The 17005-nt window shown below is 39.8% G+C and overlaps 1 protein-coding gene across 1 annotated transcript in view; it reads left to right on the plus strand.

Moving 5' to 3' along the window:
- The window catches only part of LOC139715533 (exportin-2-like), a 35446-nt gene extending 21142 nt beyond the window's left edge, over nt 1-14304 (plus strand). The window contains exons 12-25 of the mRNA XM_071627103.1: nt 842-951; nt 1676-1768; nt 2187-2271; nt 2438-2636; nt 3702-3805; nt 4417-4514; nt 5333-5483; nt 6613-6812; nt 7442-7539; nt 8111-8196; nt 9756-9837; nt 11298-11447; nt 12402-12633; nt 13111-14304. Of these exons, the coding sequence (XP_071483204.1) occupies nt 842-951; nt 1676-1768; nt 2187-2271; nt 2438-2636; nt 3702-3805; nt 4417-4514; nt 5333-5483; nt 6613-6812; nt 7442-7539; nt 8111-8196; nt 9756-9837; nt 11298-11447; nt 12402-12633; nt 13111-13197 (1775 nt within the window). The 3' untranslated portion in view covers nt 13198-14304. The remainder of the gene's footprint in view (nt 1-841; nt 952-1675; nt 1769-2186; nt 2272-2437; nt 2637-3701; nt 3806-4416; nt 4515-5332; nt 5484-6612; nt 6813-7441; nt 7540-8110; nt 8197-9755; nt 9838-11297; nt 11448-12401; nt 12634-13110) is intronic.
- The last annotated feature ends 2701 nt before the right edge of the window (nt 14305-17005 follow it).

Genomic DNA, 17005 nt, shown 5'->3' on the forward strand with positions numbered 1-17005 from the left:
GAGTCGTGGCTAGCTTACACACGGAACCTCCATTTGATGTCCCAGCAGAGGGACAGAGTGCTTTGCCTCATACATTGCCCAGTGAGACTCGTGAATCAAACCTGGGTCCTTTGGATTTGGAGGCAGTCACACATCAGACTCCCTTTGGGACTATTGCAGTACTGGAAAAAACTTATTTGCATGTTCTCATACTTTCGCAAATAAAGAGGTCAGAGACATTTTTGCAAGATGTTGTTTTCGCGATTCATCACCGTGGCTATCATAAGTGCACAGATGCTTTTTTGTTCACTCCGCAAAAGGGGCGATCAAGATCGCATGGCGTTATTTTTGCATGTTGTTAAATTTTCGGCCCAGGACTGATTTTGCGAAATTTGTGAAACTTTGACCCCTGCAAAAATAACAGCTTTTACAGTTATATCCCTGAATGGTTCGTTCAGAATGTCAATTTTAGTGTTAGATATCGCAATTTTGTGTTTTGGCATGTAAAGAAAATAGCTATCATCACAAAGCCATTGTCTAACTGTAAAGTGCTCTGCTTTTGACCAGAAGGGCCAAGTTCAGACATATGCTGTGAATTTTTGTTTGTAATTATTTCTTGTTGCAGGAATGCAATGTATGTGTAAGAGTAGAACTGTGCTAATATCTGGTGATGCGATTTTACCCTCAATGAAAAAAATTGTTCTGACACACAAATAATCAAATATATGTGTAAAGTTGAGTTTGGAATCTCCAGTATATGTCATGTAGTCTCTGACATTTTACATGAGAACATACCCATGCTAAAGACACTGTGAATTATAGAGTCAGGTGACTTCACACACTGCTCGGTTTTCACTATCAGATATTGACACCAGACGCCGTTCAGCGTGTGACTTGGTCAAGGCACTCACCAAATTCTTTGAGGCTCCTGTCATTGAGATCTTCTCAAACTACGTCCAGCTAATGCTGCAGGTAAGGAACATGTTTGGTAGTCGCCCGTCTCGTACCCTGCTCCAAAAGAGGAAGCCAGGGGCACACCTAGAAGTTTCTCTGCAGGGGATAGAATGCTTGCACATGAGTACAGTACACTCCTTTTATAACGAACACCGTTATAATGAAATTCAGGTTACAGTGAAATAAAATTTTATTTCATTGTTTATTTGTACGTTTATGATGAAATTTCGATATAAGGAGAGAAAATTGCCTGTCCCCGAGAAGTTTTTTATAACGGGAGCCTACTCTATATGTTAAATGTGTTACTGTGTCGGCCATATATTTGTAGAGTATGATATTTTGCAGATTGGGACTTGTAAAACAAATATCGCGAGTTGTTGAATTTGCGATTGAGAACCACAGTTCCAGAATGAGAAATAAGTATCATCTTTCGTCACTGAAGAACTGGTAATAAAGAGTTCCTGCCTTGTACTGAGGTAGTGCATTTGTGTCATGGATGGCTATTTTTGCGAGTTGTTCTTTTTTGCAAGTATCAGTTCACTCATGAAATTTGTAAGAATAAAAACACTACAAAGTATACTACACAATATACGTACGTAATATGACTGCAATTATCATAACAATTATCTGTCTCTCCCACTCAGCACATTTCCTATGTGTGTGTCTCTTTCTAATCCATACTATTGTTTGGGTGCTCACAAGCGATTTCTAGTCAATTTCGCTCTCCTTTCATGAACTCCAGGGGTATTCAAGTAACCCAGATGCCAACTGGAAGCAGAAAGACGCCGCCACGTATCTTGTCACCTCCATTGCTTCCAAGTCCAAGACAGAGAGGGTAAGAGAGCCAAGGCGCTTCTGTGCCTGCATCTGAGTGCTGTAAAACCAGAAATTTGTGCTTTGCTGGAAACTTTTGCTAATTTTGGGAGGAGCCAAGATTTGCGAGAGTGAAATTCACACAAAATGTCTTTGTCTACACGATGCACTGAATGCCAGCAGCAATTCGTGAAAGTTTCATGCCACGAAAAGGCTGTTGGCTTCGGTCAGCGAAAGTTTCATGCCACGAATGTTTCTGGTTTTATTGTATAATAACAAGTTTGCAATCCACTACTGATGAAGATTGCCTTGTATCATACTAGATGCTTGCTGACTGTAGCAGATGACAATAATAATAAGAAACTATAACAGTTGTTACATTCATTTCAACTTTTTTGGCTCTACTGATTAGTGTGTCATTCATTTGATTTTATCTTCAGCATGGAACAGTCCAAGTCAGTGAGCTGGTGAACATTCCTGTCTTCTACACGGAAAACATCCTCCCGGACCTCCAGTCTCCTAAAAGTAAGTTTCATATTCACTATTATGTGTGTGTTCAGTATGTCTGTATGTGTGCGAGTCTGTGTGTCACTTTTGTGTGTGTCTGTGTGTGCATCTCAATAGCACACACTCCTTTTCCCACTGTTTTCTGTTACAATTGAATTTGATATCATTAACTTCATTTGTGCAGTTGACCACCTGCCCGTCCTGAAGGCCGACGCCCTCAAGTATCTCATGACCTTCCGCAACATCCTTCCTGGGGAGATGCTGGTGGGATCGCTGCCCTTCCTAGTCCAGCTTCTGAAGGCAGAGAGTCAAGTGGTTCACACGTATGCAGCAAGCACCTTGGACAAACTGCTGCTGGTCCGAAGGGAAGGGAATGAGAGGCTGTAAGTCAGAAAATAAACATCTTCATCTCAACTTCCTCCTCCTTTCTTTTCCTCCTCCCCCTCCTCCTCTTCCTCTTCTCCCTCCTCATCTTCCTCTTCCCCCTCTCCCTCCTCATCCTCCTCCCCCTCCTCCGCCTTCCTCCTCTCCCTCCTCCTCCTACTTCTCTTCTTCTTCCTCCTCTTTCTTTGCTTCCTCCGCCCTTTCCACCCACCTCTTCCTTCTCCTTCTCCTCCTCTTCTTCCACTTCCTCCCCTCCTCCTCCTTTCCCCTCCTTGTCATCCTCCTCCTCCTCTTCCTCCTCCTCCTCCTCTTCCTCCTCCCCCTCCTCCTCATCCTCCTCCTCTTCCTCCTCCACCACCTCTTTTATCTCCACAACCTCCTCCTCTTCATCTTCCTCTTCCTTCTCCTCCTCCTTCCCCCTCCCTCTGCCCTCCTCTTCCTCTTTGTATGCCTCCTCTGTGATACCAGTGTAAAAAGTCAAACATGCAAGTATTTTGTCATACTCTGCTTTGTCGACTTTAATTCCTGCTGACTAGTATAAGGTGTTGACAGTCACTAAAGCAAAAGACATGAATTTTAACTTGCATGACAGAGCACAAGAATTTGAGCATGTAAAAGGGTCCAGTTTTACCACAGATGGGATTATCTTGGCCTGTGCTTATGAAGTACACTAGAATGTGTTAATAGAGCATTCTCCTTTTCAGCTTAATCTGATAATCCCTTCATTGTTGTTGCTGTGAAGTCTTACATCCCTGTTTTTGTCCTGTTCATTGCACAGAGCACTGCTTTGTGAGATTAAGCACTTGAATAGACCCTATTCTTCAGAGCCCCTTTTTAGTACACACTTTCTCAGAATGTGGGCTTCCTTTTTGAAACATGTAATAAGTTAGAAGAGTCTATCTGTATTGAGTTATACATCATTCTACAGCTTAAAGTCTGCCTTATCAGAATCTTCCCTTAACTAAAAATCCATGTTTGGCGACTTTTTGTTGGTTTTGTGATGCAGGAACACATATATATTGTTGTTGTCATCATATATGAATATTGTTATTTTCTCCTCAAAGGATTAAGGCGGAACATCTACAGCCGCTCATGGAGGATCTCCTGACTAACCTGTTCAACGCCCTCACCGTGCAGGGGTCCGAGGAAAACGAGTACATCATGAAATGTGAGTCCCCCTCCAACAGGTCTGTGAGGAGTTTGATTAAATTTCACATGATTATTTGATTCATTTCTGCATTTTTTATGAGCAGAAACTTGTAATTGAAACTTGAAACATTGTAATTGCAGTAAAAAAAAAAACAACAGAACTCGTAACAGAGCTGCACTGGCATTGGAATCATTGTCATTGACTGCTAAAGTTTGGCTGCAATGTTGGCTTTGTGTAAATATACATCTTACCAACATGAGATGGTGCCATACAATGTGGTACCCTGGGGTGTGATGGTACCCTGGGGTACCGAATAGTGCATGAAAATAATTATAATGAGGTTATAATGATGATCATAGTGATACTACATTGTACTATTTTGTACTGGTAGTGGTAGTGATAATAATAATAATGATGATGATGATGATGATGATGATGATGACGATGACGACAACGACGACGACGACGATAACAGTGATGACGATAATGACAATAATACGGAAAAGAAGGATTATGATGATGATAATGATAATAAAAACAAATGACAGTTACTGTAATTGTAATTGGAAAATGAAGTTCTAATTCCATTCATAAATGGTAGAAAAATATGAATCTGCTCCTTTCCACAGCAATCATGCGATGCCTCAGCGTCCTGCAGCATGCCGTGGTGCCTTACCTTCCTGTTGTCCTGGCAAAACTGACCGAGAAGTTGATTTTAGTCAGCAAGGTAAGGGATGGACATTTGATATGCTACCAATGTGGTCTCAACTCAAACTTTTGAAGGATGAATGCATCGCACAAATTTTAAAAGAAAATGTACAAATTATGGAAATGTGTTGGCAATTGTACATACTTGAAAGACACTGATTTTATTAGGAGCAGAAATGTGTGGGATTTTTTTTCATGATTCAGATCAAATTTTAGTCAGAATGTGTTGAGGGAACTACCTAAAGTAGCATTTGAGAAAGAGCAATCAGTCAACTTAGACAATATCACGACTATTCATGTTTAGGCGACATCTTGTGAATTGAACTTTACTTTATGCATGCTATTGATGTTTCAGCTTCGTAGGAGATTGAATGTCTCTGTGACCGATGGATGAAATGATACCGTTTTAAGGAATGTGCAGCGTGTGTTGAAGTTTATAGAGCGCCACTTTTTAGGCATCTTACTTCAATTAGATCTCATTAAAAGTATATGTGTACCATGATTAGTCTCTGAGATGTGTGTGTGTGTATACGTGTGTAAGGCATGCAAGATGGTGCACCAAAATGTGAATTTCAAAGTCATTAGCTGAGCAATGCTATTCATTGTGAATGTGATCATTCAACGTCCGTTGTATATTGTGCGTCATGTACATTGTTTTGTTTGTAAACTTTGTATATTTTCAGTTTCTTGAAAACTCCATGACAGATTTTCACCAAACTTGGCTGATAGCATTCAGGGGCGATAGAATCTCAATTTGTTCATCTCTGCAAATGAAGGAATCTTTAAATAAAAATCTTCCTCTCTTGTTTCTATTTTGATGTGTTTTTTCTGCGGCAGAATCCCTCCAAGCCCCACTTCAACCACTACCTGTTTGAGTCCCTGAGCGTCACCATCAAGGTGGGCTGCAAGGCAGATGCGGCCTACGCGGCCCAGTTTGAGACCGCCCTCTTTCCGCCGTTTGAGGAGATGCTGGTCGGCGATGTGCAAGGTAACATAGTGACCTCCACATCTTCTGGTGGTAGCGTTGGTGTTAGCAATGTCAAGGGTCCCAGTAGCAGATTCTGCTTTTTGCTCCAAGGTTATGGGCTTGGAAGTTTTCCATGTATGATTGTGGAAAATGATGCACAACATACTTGTAACCAGAGACTTCATCCCCATGCATCTGTTTAATGGGAAATTTTCCTGGCTGGACCCCTAGCAGACTGGAGACTGATTGCGCTAACATGCGCACAATATACTCTGCCAGTAACGCACATCACAATCTCATGGCGCGACGTCGCTTGCCGCTATTTCCTACCCGTGTATCCAGAATGCCTACCCAATTATCTAGTAAACAAAGCACACAGTCGGGAAGAATAAAATAACACCATTGAGACTCCGACCTTTCTTCAGGCCATTAATGGAAAACAAATTTCTGTTTGCCAAGAAACACGCGGGGATGTAGAAAAATGTCTTGCAGCATTTGGCTGCATATGCGTATAGGGATCTCGTTTCAAATGGCAGTCTAGAAGCATGCATGTGGGTGGCTTGATGAGGACTTAGGGCTAAATGCAAAATTACGCTGCAGACACTAAAGCAGTTGTGTAACTTAAGATAAGCTGTAGCTATAAGCGACATATCTTGCTGTGTGTCTGATGCAGGGAGGTGTGTGATCAGTATGTGATATTTGCATTGTGAATTATGCTATCCGGAATAATCGGGTGCTCCACTTAATTGGGTAGGTAATGTGATATTTGCATTGTAAATGATGCTTTCCGGTTAATCGAGTAATTGGGTAGGAATTGCTCTGCCAGACACTACCAGATCAAACGGAGACTACTATGTACCAGTGTTACCTCAGTCCTGTCATGAATTTGGCAGTGATACGTGTAAGGGATTGGGGGATTTCGTAATCTTAGTTCTCTGACAGTGAGTCTGGGTATATCTGTGCCTATCATTAATTAAAAACAGGATGTCAAATGCACCAACTGGTGAATAAAGCACTGTAAAGGTTACGTAGCAATAATTCTGAAGCTTATGGGTTTAAAACTCTCATGGGAAGTTTTCGCATTACCTTCATATGTATTTTTTATTTCCTTCCCCTCCCACCCCCTCCCCCTTCCTCCAACACCCACCAGAGTTCATCCCCTACATCTTCCAGCTGATGTCGATGATGCTGGAGTCCCGGACGGAGTGCCCCCCGCCCTACATGGCCCTCTTCCCCTTCCTCCTCGTCCCCGTCCTCTGGGAGAGGCCCGGCAACATCCCCCCTCTGGTCCGCCTCCTGCAGGCCATCATAGAGAAGGGAGCCGGAGGCATCGTAGAGCGCGACAAGCTGGTGAGAGGAGGGTCACACAATTTTATAATTTTTGTTCCATTAAAGAAAAATTTCCCTGTCATTTTCCAATACTTTATATGGCATGTATTTTACGAGGTTTTTGTTTTCGCTAATTTCTTTGCATATTTTGCCCTTGTTTTAGTCCATGAACTACATTTAAGCCATGGATTTGATTTCAACCACCCATGTGAATAGCATTCATTAGAACTATTTGAGTTTTTGAGTGCCATGTTTTTTTTCTCGCTCTCAGAGGAAATAAGTTTATCATTGACTTCTTGATTTCATTGTATTTGTTCAATACTTGATTATCTTGATCATTATACTGTGGATTTCTATATGTACATTTTTGCACTTCTAGAGATGTGTCCCCAGTATTTTGAAATTGTTCACTCATTACTTGTATATATATATATATATATATATATATATATATATATATATATATATGTTTATATTCACTGGAAATAAATGTCATTGAACCTGAAACCAACCCGAACCTGAAAATTTGTTCAAAATACATAATTTATTGTACAGGTCATTCATGAATGATTTTCATGGAAAAATACAAAAATATAAAGAAACTGAAACTGTAACTATTCCATGGATTTGCCTGTATGGCTCTTCTGTAGATGGGTCTCCTTGGGGTCTTCCAGAAGCTGATAGCATCCAAGACCAACGATCACCATGGTTTCTACCTCCTGCAGAGTCTTGTGGAGCACATGGATGAGTGAGTGAATCATCATCTATTGTCTTGCATGTAATATGATTACCTTTGATTACCTTCTTGCTAATAAACTGTCTATTGCATGGAAAACTCAGGTTTTTTTTGCGATAAACTTTTTTTTTTCTTGATAATTCTTGATAAACAGAGTTTATTGATAAACTTAGTTTTTTGCTTGATAAACAGAGTTTTTTGGAAAAATTGTGTTTATCGACTGATAAATGGCATTTTTCAGTGTACTTTTAAGTTGATAAACTATTATTAGTTTATCAACAGACAAACTAAATCAATAAACTTAGTTTTTTGCTCTATATACAGAGTTTTTCCCAAACTTAGTTTACTGACCGACTTTTGTAGTTTTTTTGTTCGATAGACAGACTTTCTCTCGAAAAACTTTATGGACTGATAAACTGAGTTTTTTGGCGCTGAACTAAGTTCATCAACTGACCAATAAACATGAGTTTTACGAATTATTGGGCAAATGGCGCACCATGCACCCTACCAACTGAGCCACATCACCTCCCTTATACTGTTGACAACACAGACTATTGCTTTATGTTTCCCTTGCCTTCTGCAGGTCCAAGCTGAATTCACACATCAAGTCCATCTTCCTTCTGCTCTTCAATCGCCTGACGAGTTCCAAGACGACCAAGTTTGTCAAAAGTGAGTGTGGAGGTCTCGCTTTCGAGCAACTGTGCTTAACATTTATCTGATACATTGTACTGCTGTTGTAGTGAAGACTTCTATAATGTAATACAACAAGGTAAAATTCAGGCCCCCAAATTTTTAGCTATGTATATTTATGTACAGTGGACTCCTGTTATAAGGAAGTCTGTGGGACCGGCAGTTTTCTTTCGTTATATCGAAATTTCGTTATAACCAAACAAATAAACTATAAAAATACATAGAGTGGATAATGCTGCACGGCCTAAATTTTTACTTCGTTGTAACCAGAATTTCATTATAACCGTGTTCATTATAATGGGAGTGCACTGTATTACAAGTACACTCAGTCTTGTACAATTATTGTTTTGCTATAACAAAATTTCAATATAATGAAAGAGAACTGTTGGTTCCTACGACTTCGTTATAATGGGAGTAGCTTGTAGTAAAGATGCTGCGACACTTACCCCAAGCTGCAGTTGTTCTGAATTGATTGCAAAATCAAGGGTTAGGGGATTCACTGTTATTCAAGTGTTTAGAAATTCCTCGGTTTGTTTTAAATTCATGTCAGATCTGCTTCCTTTGTGCCATAATTTTGGATAACTGTCTTTCTTGGACAAGGGCTCAGTGAGAGTTTCAACAGCAAACATGCTTTTTTCTTTATAGTGACTCACAGTCAATTTGTGATGATTCACTGTGTAATGGTGCAGTGAAAAACAAGAATACATGAAGAGATAGCTGTAAAGTTCTAAATTCTCATTGTTATCATTGTTATTAGCCTATTATTGTTACATGACTGTCGGAGCAAGAAGTCAGAGGTATGTTATGTGAGAGACATGCTTGTATTTGTAATATTTGCAATTTTTACCGAAAGCAGAGCTATACACCTTTGTGCTCACTTTGTGGGAACAGTCGCATTATCATTTATCATCTGGTATTTCACTTTAGATTTACAGTTACAGTTGAAGAAAAGTGAAATCTGAAATAAATTGGCATGCTAGCATTAGGATGTGTTGCAAATATTACAGACGGCACATCTGACCACAAATGCCTTTCACAAGTACGGAGGACATGCTTGCAATCATGTTTCTTAACCATGTTTCTAAATTTGTTTTGGAGTTTTTGAGAAAACAGTCTCCTATCCGACCTCGAACGAAGTCCCTGGATGAACTTGTTGGCCTTTCAGTCAAACATGCAACTCATCAATACAGTTTGAGGCAGGAATATGTATTTCTGGCCATGCTCCATGGCTGGAATAAGCACAAGGCTCCGTCTCCTCAATCACGTTTTACGAGGCAAAGCGGTCAGATGAACGTAATTCAAGTTTTCAAGTAGAGTAGATTCCTAACCCCCCCCCCCCCCCCCCCCAAGATAAAAACTAGAAATGACTGAATTGGCATGAAATTTTTTTTTTTCAGAAACACATTTGCAAACAAGTTCTTTGTAAGTGTGAAAGCCCTCAGTAGCATGAGCAAATGATATAGCATTGTAACACGGCACATGGTCATGTGAGTCTGACAGAGAATTTTTTTGTGTGTGTCTTTCTTGCTCTCATGCAGGCCTCCTCGTGTTTTTCTCGCTCTACGCTGTCAAGTCGGGGGCTTCCAAGCTGGTTGAAATAATCGACAGCATCCAAGCCAAGTGAGTTGCCACTGCATCTTTGGCCATGTGCTGTCAGTGATGTTTTGTCTCGAGCATGATATTTTCTGCTGATGTCAAATTTCATTTTCATTTCATTTATTTCCACATCCTGATAAAAAGCATTTACAAAGAATACAGGAACGATACATACACAGTAAAACATTGGAACAACATACATTTGTAGGAAATGGTGAACCTATTACAATTTCACAACAAACAAACACAATGTGAAGCAGTAATTTCAGTCTGTGGGGGGATCAACATAGACCATTGGTCTCTCTATGGCTGATCCCAATTATTACAGCTAAAATAGATTACATTAATGCAATACAAACAGAGAACTATACTAAAGAAAGAAAACTGTACATATGAGAAGGCAGGAATCAGCAAAATGTGGTGCTTATACAATAAATAAAACTTGTAATTTATCTTATATCTTTATAAACAAGAAAGAATTTATAACTTCTTTAAATATTGAAAGTCTATTTGACAACTTTATTGCATTTGGCAGATCATTCCATAAAACAGGTCTCTATATTTGAAAGTGTATCTTGAAATACAGTACTTTAAATTTGGGATATACAATTTATTCATCTGTCTAGTATTATATTTATTCTTGTTTTGAATAAAAGAAGTATCAAGAAACCTTGGCAAAAATAATGGACAGATGTTAGGCTTCACTGCATTTATCTAGTGGAAATAAAAACACATAGCACCTTATAGGGGCATTCTAGACAATTTACATAATTTCTCATCGTGTTGTACATAAATTGATATCGCCATCTTTACAGTGTAGATTTGTTCAATTTATTGAGGTCCTTGAGTAGATTTGAAACCAACAATCTGAAAACCCCCAAACATCATACACTGACCAGGGATGATAACATATATAGGGGCTCACACATTCCAGAAAATTAGCAATGGAATTCCATTACAATACTTCCTGCTGAACAAATTCACCCGTGTAGACTTTAATAGGCATGTTTTCTTCTTTATTTCATTTAGTGAATCTGCTTCCTTGAGCACCCAAGCATGCCCTCTTTATGTGTAGCTGCTACCATATGTCATCATCCTTGTTTATCGTAATTTGTTATGAATTCTTAACACATTCTTATTCCTCATCCCAGTCACTATAAATTCTGAAACTCTGTACCCAGTCTGACTGATTTATAGTTGTTCATTCCTACATGTATGTGTAGCTGCTATGTTTTTATCCTTGTTAATTGTGATTCGTGTTGAATTGTGAAAACATTCTTATTCCTCATCCCAATCACTATAAATTCTGAAACTCTGTACCCAGTATGACCAATTTATAGTTGTTCAAATGTAAAAGTCTGAAAATCATCCAAAATTGTCCTGTAACCACAGAAATAATGACCGTGTGTAACACTTGTCTTAGCATTGTCATAGCTATGACTCACCATGTTCCCGTTCCCGTTCCCGTTCCCTGCCCACTTCAGCATGTTTGGCATGGTGCTGTCCCGCCTCTACATCCCGGAGGTCCAGAAGACATCGGGGGCCATCGAGAAGAAGATCGTCGCCGTGGGGATGACCAAGATCCTCACGGACTGTCCAGTCATGATGACCAATGCCGAGTACCGCAAGTGTTGGTGAGAAAGAAATAGACTGATTCAGCTGACCCCCGATAAAACATAGTTCTCGGGATCGACAGTTTTCTTTTGTTATAACCAAATTTTGTTTTAGCAGTTAAGTGTACAGATATGAAATGAGAATTTTGAGACCTGAATTTTTACTCCGTTGTATCAAGAATTTTGTTATAACCGTGTTCATTATAACGGGATTGAACTGTAATTAATTTGATATAAAACTATTTGTTATGAATACTGTTGGAAAGTCTGTTCTGTTAGAAAGTCTGTTTGATTATCTGTTAGATTCCTTGAATGGTGAACCCTTTCTGTGAATCCTGACAAAAGAATATAAAAACCTCCCTGATTTGGGATTTTTTGCCCGTTTTGATTCATGTGACACTCACGTTTTGCCTTGAAAGCTCTTAGAATTTCCCTACTTGGATGTACAAATGTAGGTAACTGTGTACCAGACATAGACTTTATGTGTTGCTCCCCACAGTCAGCTCTGCATGTTTATGTTGGTGTTGTGTAAGTCAAAATTTTGCCCTCCAAATCGAAGTAAGCTTGTGCACCAAAGAGTGAAAATTGAATGGTAATTACCTTGCCACATGGAGCAGTCTATTTCCCTTCATTGATGTAAATAAGCACAGAATATTCAGTGTTTAAAGAGGAGCCATGATAAAAAAAAAAATCATGGACCTACACTTAAGTTGGACTTGGACTAACTATCTCCTGATTACTAGACAGGCATTGTATCCACGAGACTATTTAGCTTTCGCCCAACAGCCAGTGCTGGTCTTTATTCTTTACAGCAGTGGGGACTGGGCATTTATTCAAATATCATGGCTACTGCTAATAAAAACACTGAATATTTGGTGCTCATTAATGTCTGTGAAGGGCAGTTGTCAATCAGTTGCAATAGAGACAACTTTATGCAAGAATTCATAATTTGAGTATATTTCCCTTGTTCAATAGGACACCTTTACTACAGGCTCTGATTGGCCTGTTTGAACTCGAGGAAGACGACAACGTGCCTGACGACGAGCACTTCATCGAGGTCGACGACCAACCGTCCTATTCGGCGGCCTACTCCCAGCTCGCCAACGCCGGCAAGGCAGCGCGGGACCCCTTCAACGGAACCATCCAGAACCCTAAGATCTTCCTGGCCCAGAGCTTACAGAAACTGAGTGCTGCCCATCCTGGACAGGTGAGTGGAAAAGTACAGCAGTCCCTCTCTAAATCAGGAGGGGTCGGGGTTACAAACTTTTCCCCGTGTTATCAGGCTCCCTTTTCAAATGGAAAACATAAGAACTGCACAGTTGACATGCTGCAGCTGACATGCAACACCAAAAAATGCCCAATAGTGGCAACTATCCTTGGGCAACTGGTTGTGATTGAATATTTGATAGGTTTGGCTGGCCAGAGCTTCAGGGGCTATACCCTTGTCATAAAACGTCTCTTCAAATTTCTGCACAGTTGTAACAATCGATAGACAATGATTTGGTAAAACAATGTATGCCAATTCTTTACCCTTTTTAAGCTTGTATATTTTTTTTTTTATTTATCATAATATGCTTTTTCGTATGTCAGAGTTTTAGCTTTTAAATTGATCTTAATTTCAAGAAAATTCAATTCAATTCTTAATTTGTGTGATGTGTTACAAATCAACTGATTGCTTCCCCAGGTCACTGCAATGGTCAGCTCGGGATTAGACCCGCAAGCAGCGCAGTTCCTCCAGACTTACCTACATGCGGCAAACGTCACCCTCTGAGGGGAGAGGAGTCGAGGGGTTTGGACCGGAAAAGACTGACCTTGCAATGACCTTGTGAGACCACTCATGTTTGTCCCGTTTAGCGAACCCTCAAAACTTTTAGCTGCAAAAACCCTGTTACTGGGATTCGGCGCCCAGACTAAGTGTGGGACAAGATGAGAAAAGAACATACAGATCTTTTGCTTTCGTAACAAGCTGGATTGTTTTTGAAAAAAAACGAACAGACATACAGTGCTTACGCGTAGCCTGTAGTTACCCGTTCCCTTCAAACTCTGAGCATGCTAATGGGAGTTTATGGCACAGAAGTGAAAAGCAACATTGTTATATCAGGGGCATATGCTTGGTCAAAAAGAATCATGCTCTAGGACATCACGTGAAAATCTTCTGTAATGGTGTATAGGGTCAGGAATTGGTGATGTAGACTTGTCCAAATTTAAGTTTGAAAAAGATTCTACAATAAAGCAGTGATACTGTTGGAAGGTGAAAATATATATGTCTCGGTTTGTTTCAGAGAGTCGTGAAAGAAAAATATGTTCAGATATTGCACAGAAAGACAGATGTCCAGCGCTAGAGGCTGGGGAAGGATGAAATGTTATCCAATTTCTGTGTGCCTAGTGTGAGCAATGCAACTCACAAAATATTGTAAATGTGCCCCGTATTTGTACTCCTTGAAGACATCCTGTGCTTTTTTCTAACACTGTCAATGCAACACTTCACCCTTATAACCTGCGACTGCCCCAAGTGTTTGACATCAATTGGTACTCGTAATAACATGGCCAGTGAGTGAGCACCGGTATTGCTGTTGAAGTGACATAGACAACTTCAGCACCCAGTTCTTCTTTAACATCTGAAACAAACCATGTACCTGGAATACAACATTGTGTGGATTTTTCTTTTTTGTTCCCACATATTTTATGCTCTGTGATACCAGTGTGAAAATATTAATTGGGCAACAAAGTTCTTTCATTTATTTTGGTTAAGCTCGTAAGTTTTGAAACAGAATATAACAAAGCAAGGATTTGCCATTGCACGTACAGTATATGATGCAGACAGAGTATGTACGGATACTTTTTGTTGCTGTAGTTTGTGTTTCTTGAAGCCTCCATTTTTTTTTTTTAAACCAGAAAAATCAATTTAGATATGTAAGTATGATAATCTTCATTTTGCTATAATGATGTGAGCACTCACTCCCTTTCTCATCTTGCATTATCCTGCAGTTCAACATAATTGAGCTTTTGTAGGCTGACTGTTCAAATGTTTGGGGAATAATTACAGTCAACCTTGCCGAAGTCGACCTCGCACAAGTCGAAGGTCTTATCAACTCCTCTTATGTTTATATTCTATTGATTTTACTCCCTCATGTGGCAAAGTTTTTCTAAGCCGGAGCTATCTCTTCAGTCCAAATAGATTTGACTTGCACAAGATTGACGGCATACAGTGGACTCCCGTTATAACGAAGTCCTCGGAACCGGCAATTTTCTTTCGTTATATCGTGATTTCGTTATAATCGAACAAATAAACAATAAAATACATAGAGTGGATTATGTTGCAGCCTGAATTTTAACTTTATTATACCCCCGCCAAACGAAGTTTGAAGGGGGTATATAGGAATCAGCGGACGGTCGGGCGGTCGGTCGGGCGGTCGGGCGGTCGGTCCGTTGCAAATCTTGCGTCGCGAACTACTTCCTCAGTTTTCAACCGATTCCCATAAAACTTGGCACAGATGTGTGCCTTGGGTTGTAGATGTGCAAGACATATTTTTTGACAGTACCCAAAAGTACGTTGCCATGGTAACGGCATATTATGGGCAAAAATGGGTACAAATCTTGCGTCGCGAACTCCTCCCACAGTTTTTGATCAATTTTTATGAAATTAGGTACAGATGTTCATCTGAATATGTTAATGTGCAAGACACATATTTCCGCAGTGGCAAAAAGTGCGTTGCCATGGTAACGGCATGTTATTGGTAAAATATAGGGCAAAATGTTTCATGGCAAAACTGCTTAGTCAGAGTTCTTCCAGTTCTCATGGAATTCATATTGAATGTTTGTCTTAGGATATAGGTCAGCATGACACATTTCTTCACAGTGACAAAAAGTATGTTGCCATGGTAACAGCTCACATATTATGAGCCAAAATGATGGAAAATTTTGTGTTGCAAACTACTTCCTCAGTTTTTGCCCAATTTCCATGAAACTTGGTACAGATGTGTGCCTTTGGTTGTAGATGTGCAAGACGCATTTTTTGACAGTACCCGAAAGTACGTTGCCATGGTAACGGCATATTAATGGCAGAAGATCAAGGAAAGATCTTGCGGATTTAACTACTTCCTCAGTTTTTTGACCAAAGCTTATGAAATGTGGCACACACCTTGATCTTGGTGGGAAGATGTGGAAGACATATTTTTCGGACGTGTCGGAAGCTGTGTTGCCATGGCAACGGCATATAAATGGCAGAAGATCAAGGAAAGATCTTGCGGATTGAACTACTTCCTCTGTATTCGACTGAAGCTCATGAAATGTGGCACACACATTGGTCTTGGTGGGAAGATGTGCAAGACATATTTTTTGGACGTGTCGGAAGCTGCGTTGCCATGGTAACGGCATATTAATGGCGGAAGATCAAGGAAAGATCTTGTGGATTGAACTACTTCCTCAGTTTTTGACAAAAGCTTATGAAATGTGGCACACACAATAGTCTTGGTGGGAAGATGTGCAAGACATATTTTTCGGACGTGTCGGAAGCTGGGTTGCCATGGTAACGGCATTTAAATGGCAGAAGATCAAGGAAAGATCATTCCTTGGGTAAGACTGTCGTCACGGGGCGGGGGTATTAATCACCTTCAGTGATATTTCTAGTTTTAATCGGAATTTCATTATAACTGTGTTCGTTATAATGGGACTGCACTGTACTGTAAAACGAGGAAAGTTTGCTCGCACTTAGATTTTTCGAATTTCGTGAGAGCCAAGATTTGCAAATGCACATAAAAGTTCTTGTCTACACTATATGCGTTGAATGCCTGTGGCAATTCGCGAAAATTTCATGCCGCAAAAGAGGCTGTTAGTTCCAATTCACAAAAATTTCATGTCGCAAATATATCTTGTTTTTATGCAACAAGGGTAGCTCTTAAATGATTGGTCATGCCATGCACTCTGGGTTATCGGCTATCTTTAACTGTCTTCAGTGCCTGCTTAAAGTGACGAGAAAATGACTCGAGTACTATGGACAGAAGGATTCCTTTGAACCAGAAGCTAACATACAATGTAATTATGCTTGTTATTTTTGAATGCAGAGATGAGAGACCCAAAAGTGGAAAGTTTACCACTACACTTTTCAGGAGGTCTTTTTCTGTATTTGTCATGGATGTATTTGAAGCACTGTGCGTAATGTATAGATTATGTTTCTCAATCCTATTTATTTTGCACACAATTTGATTTGGCAATTCAAGCTTAATATAAGTTGCTCTCCCTATAAAGTAGAAACAGAGAACTTCAAATATTTGTGCATTTATATGAGCCAGGACTCGAGTCCCAGTAAAATGTATAAATGATAATTGTGTGCTTGGCTAACTCAATTTATGCTTCTACCACATAGAACTTCTCAATGCCATTTTGAGAGAAAGGGACTGAAGTTCTATTAGAATGTCTGGAGAGAGAAGTGCGTATGCCAATAAAACTTGCAACTTATTGAGGTTATATTCCCCCAAACCCAAAGTATTGGAGACATATACATGTATGTTAAGATGTGCTTTGGTCCAGGGAATGCAACCAACTCCAGAAAAGAAACTGTCAATTCAAATGAGCCACAA

Source organism: Diadema antillarum, unplaced genomic scaffold, assembly GCF_040938485.1.
Source record: "Diadema antillarum isolate AM-2024a unplaced genomic scaffold, OU_Dant_1.0 scf00000006, whole genome shotgun sequence".
Classification (NCBI taxonomy): Eukaryota; Metazoa; Echinodermata; class Echinoidea; order Diadematoida; family Diadematidae; genus Diadema; species Diadema antillarum.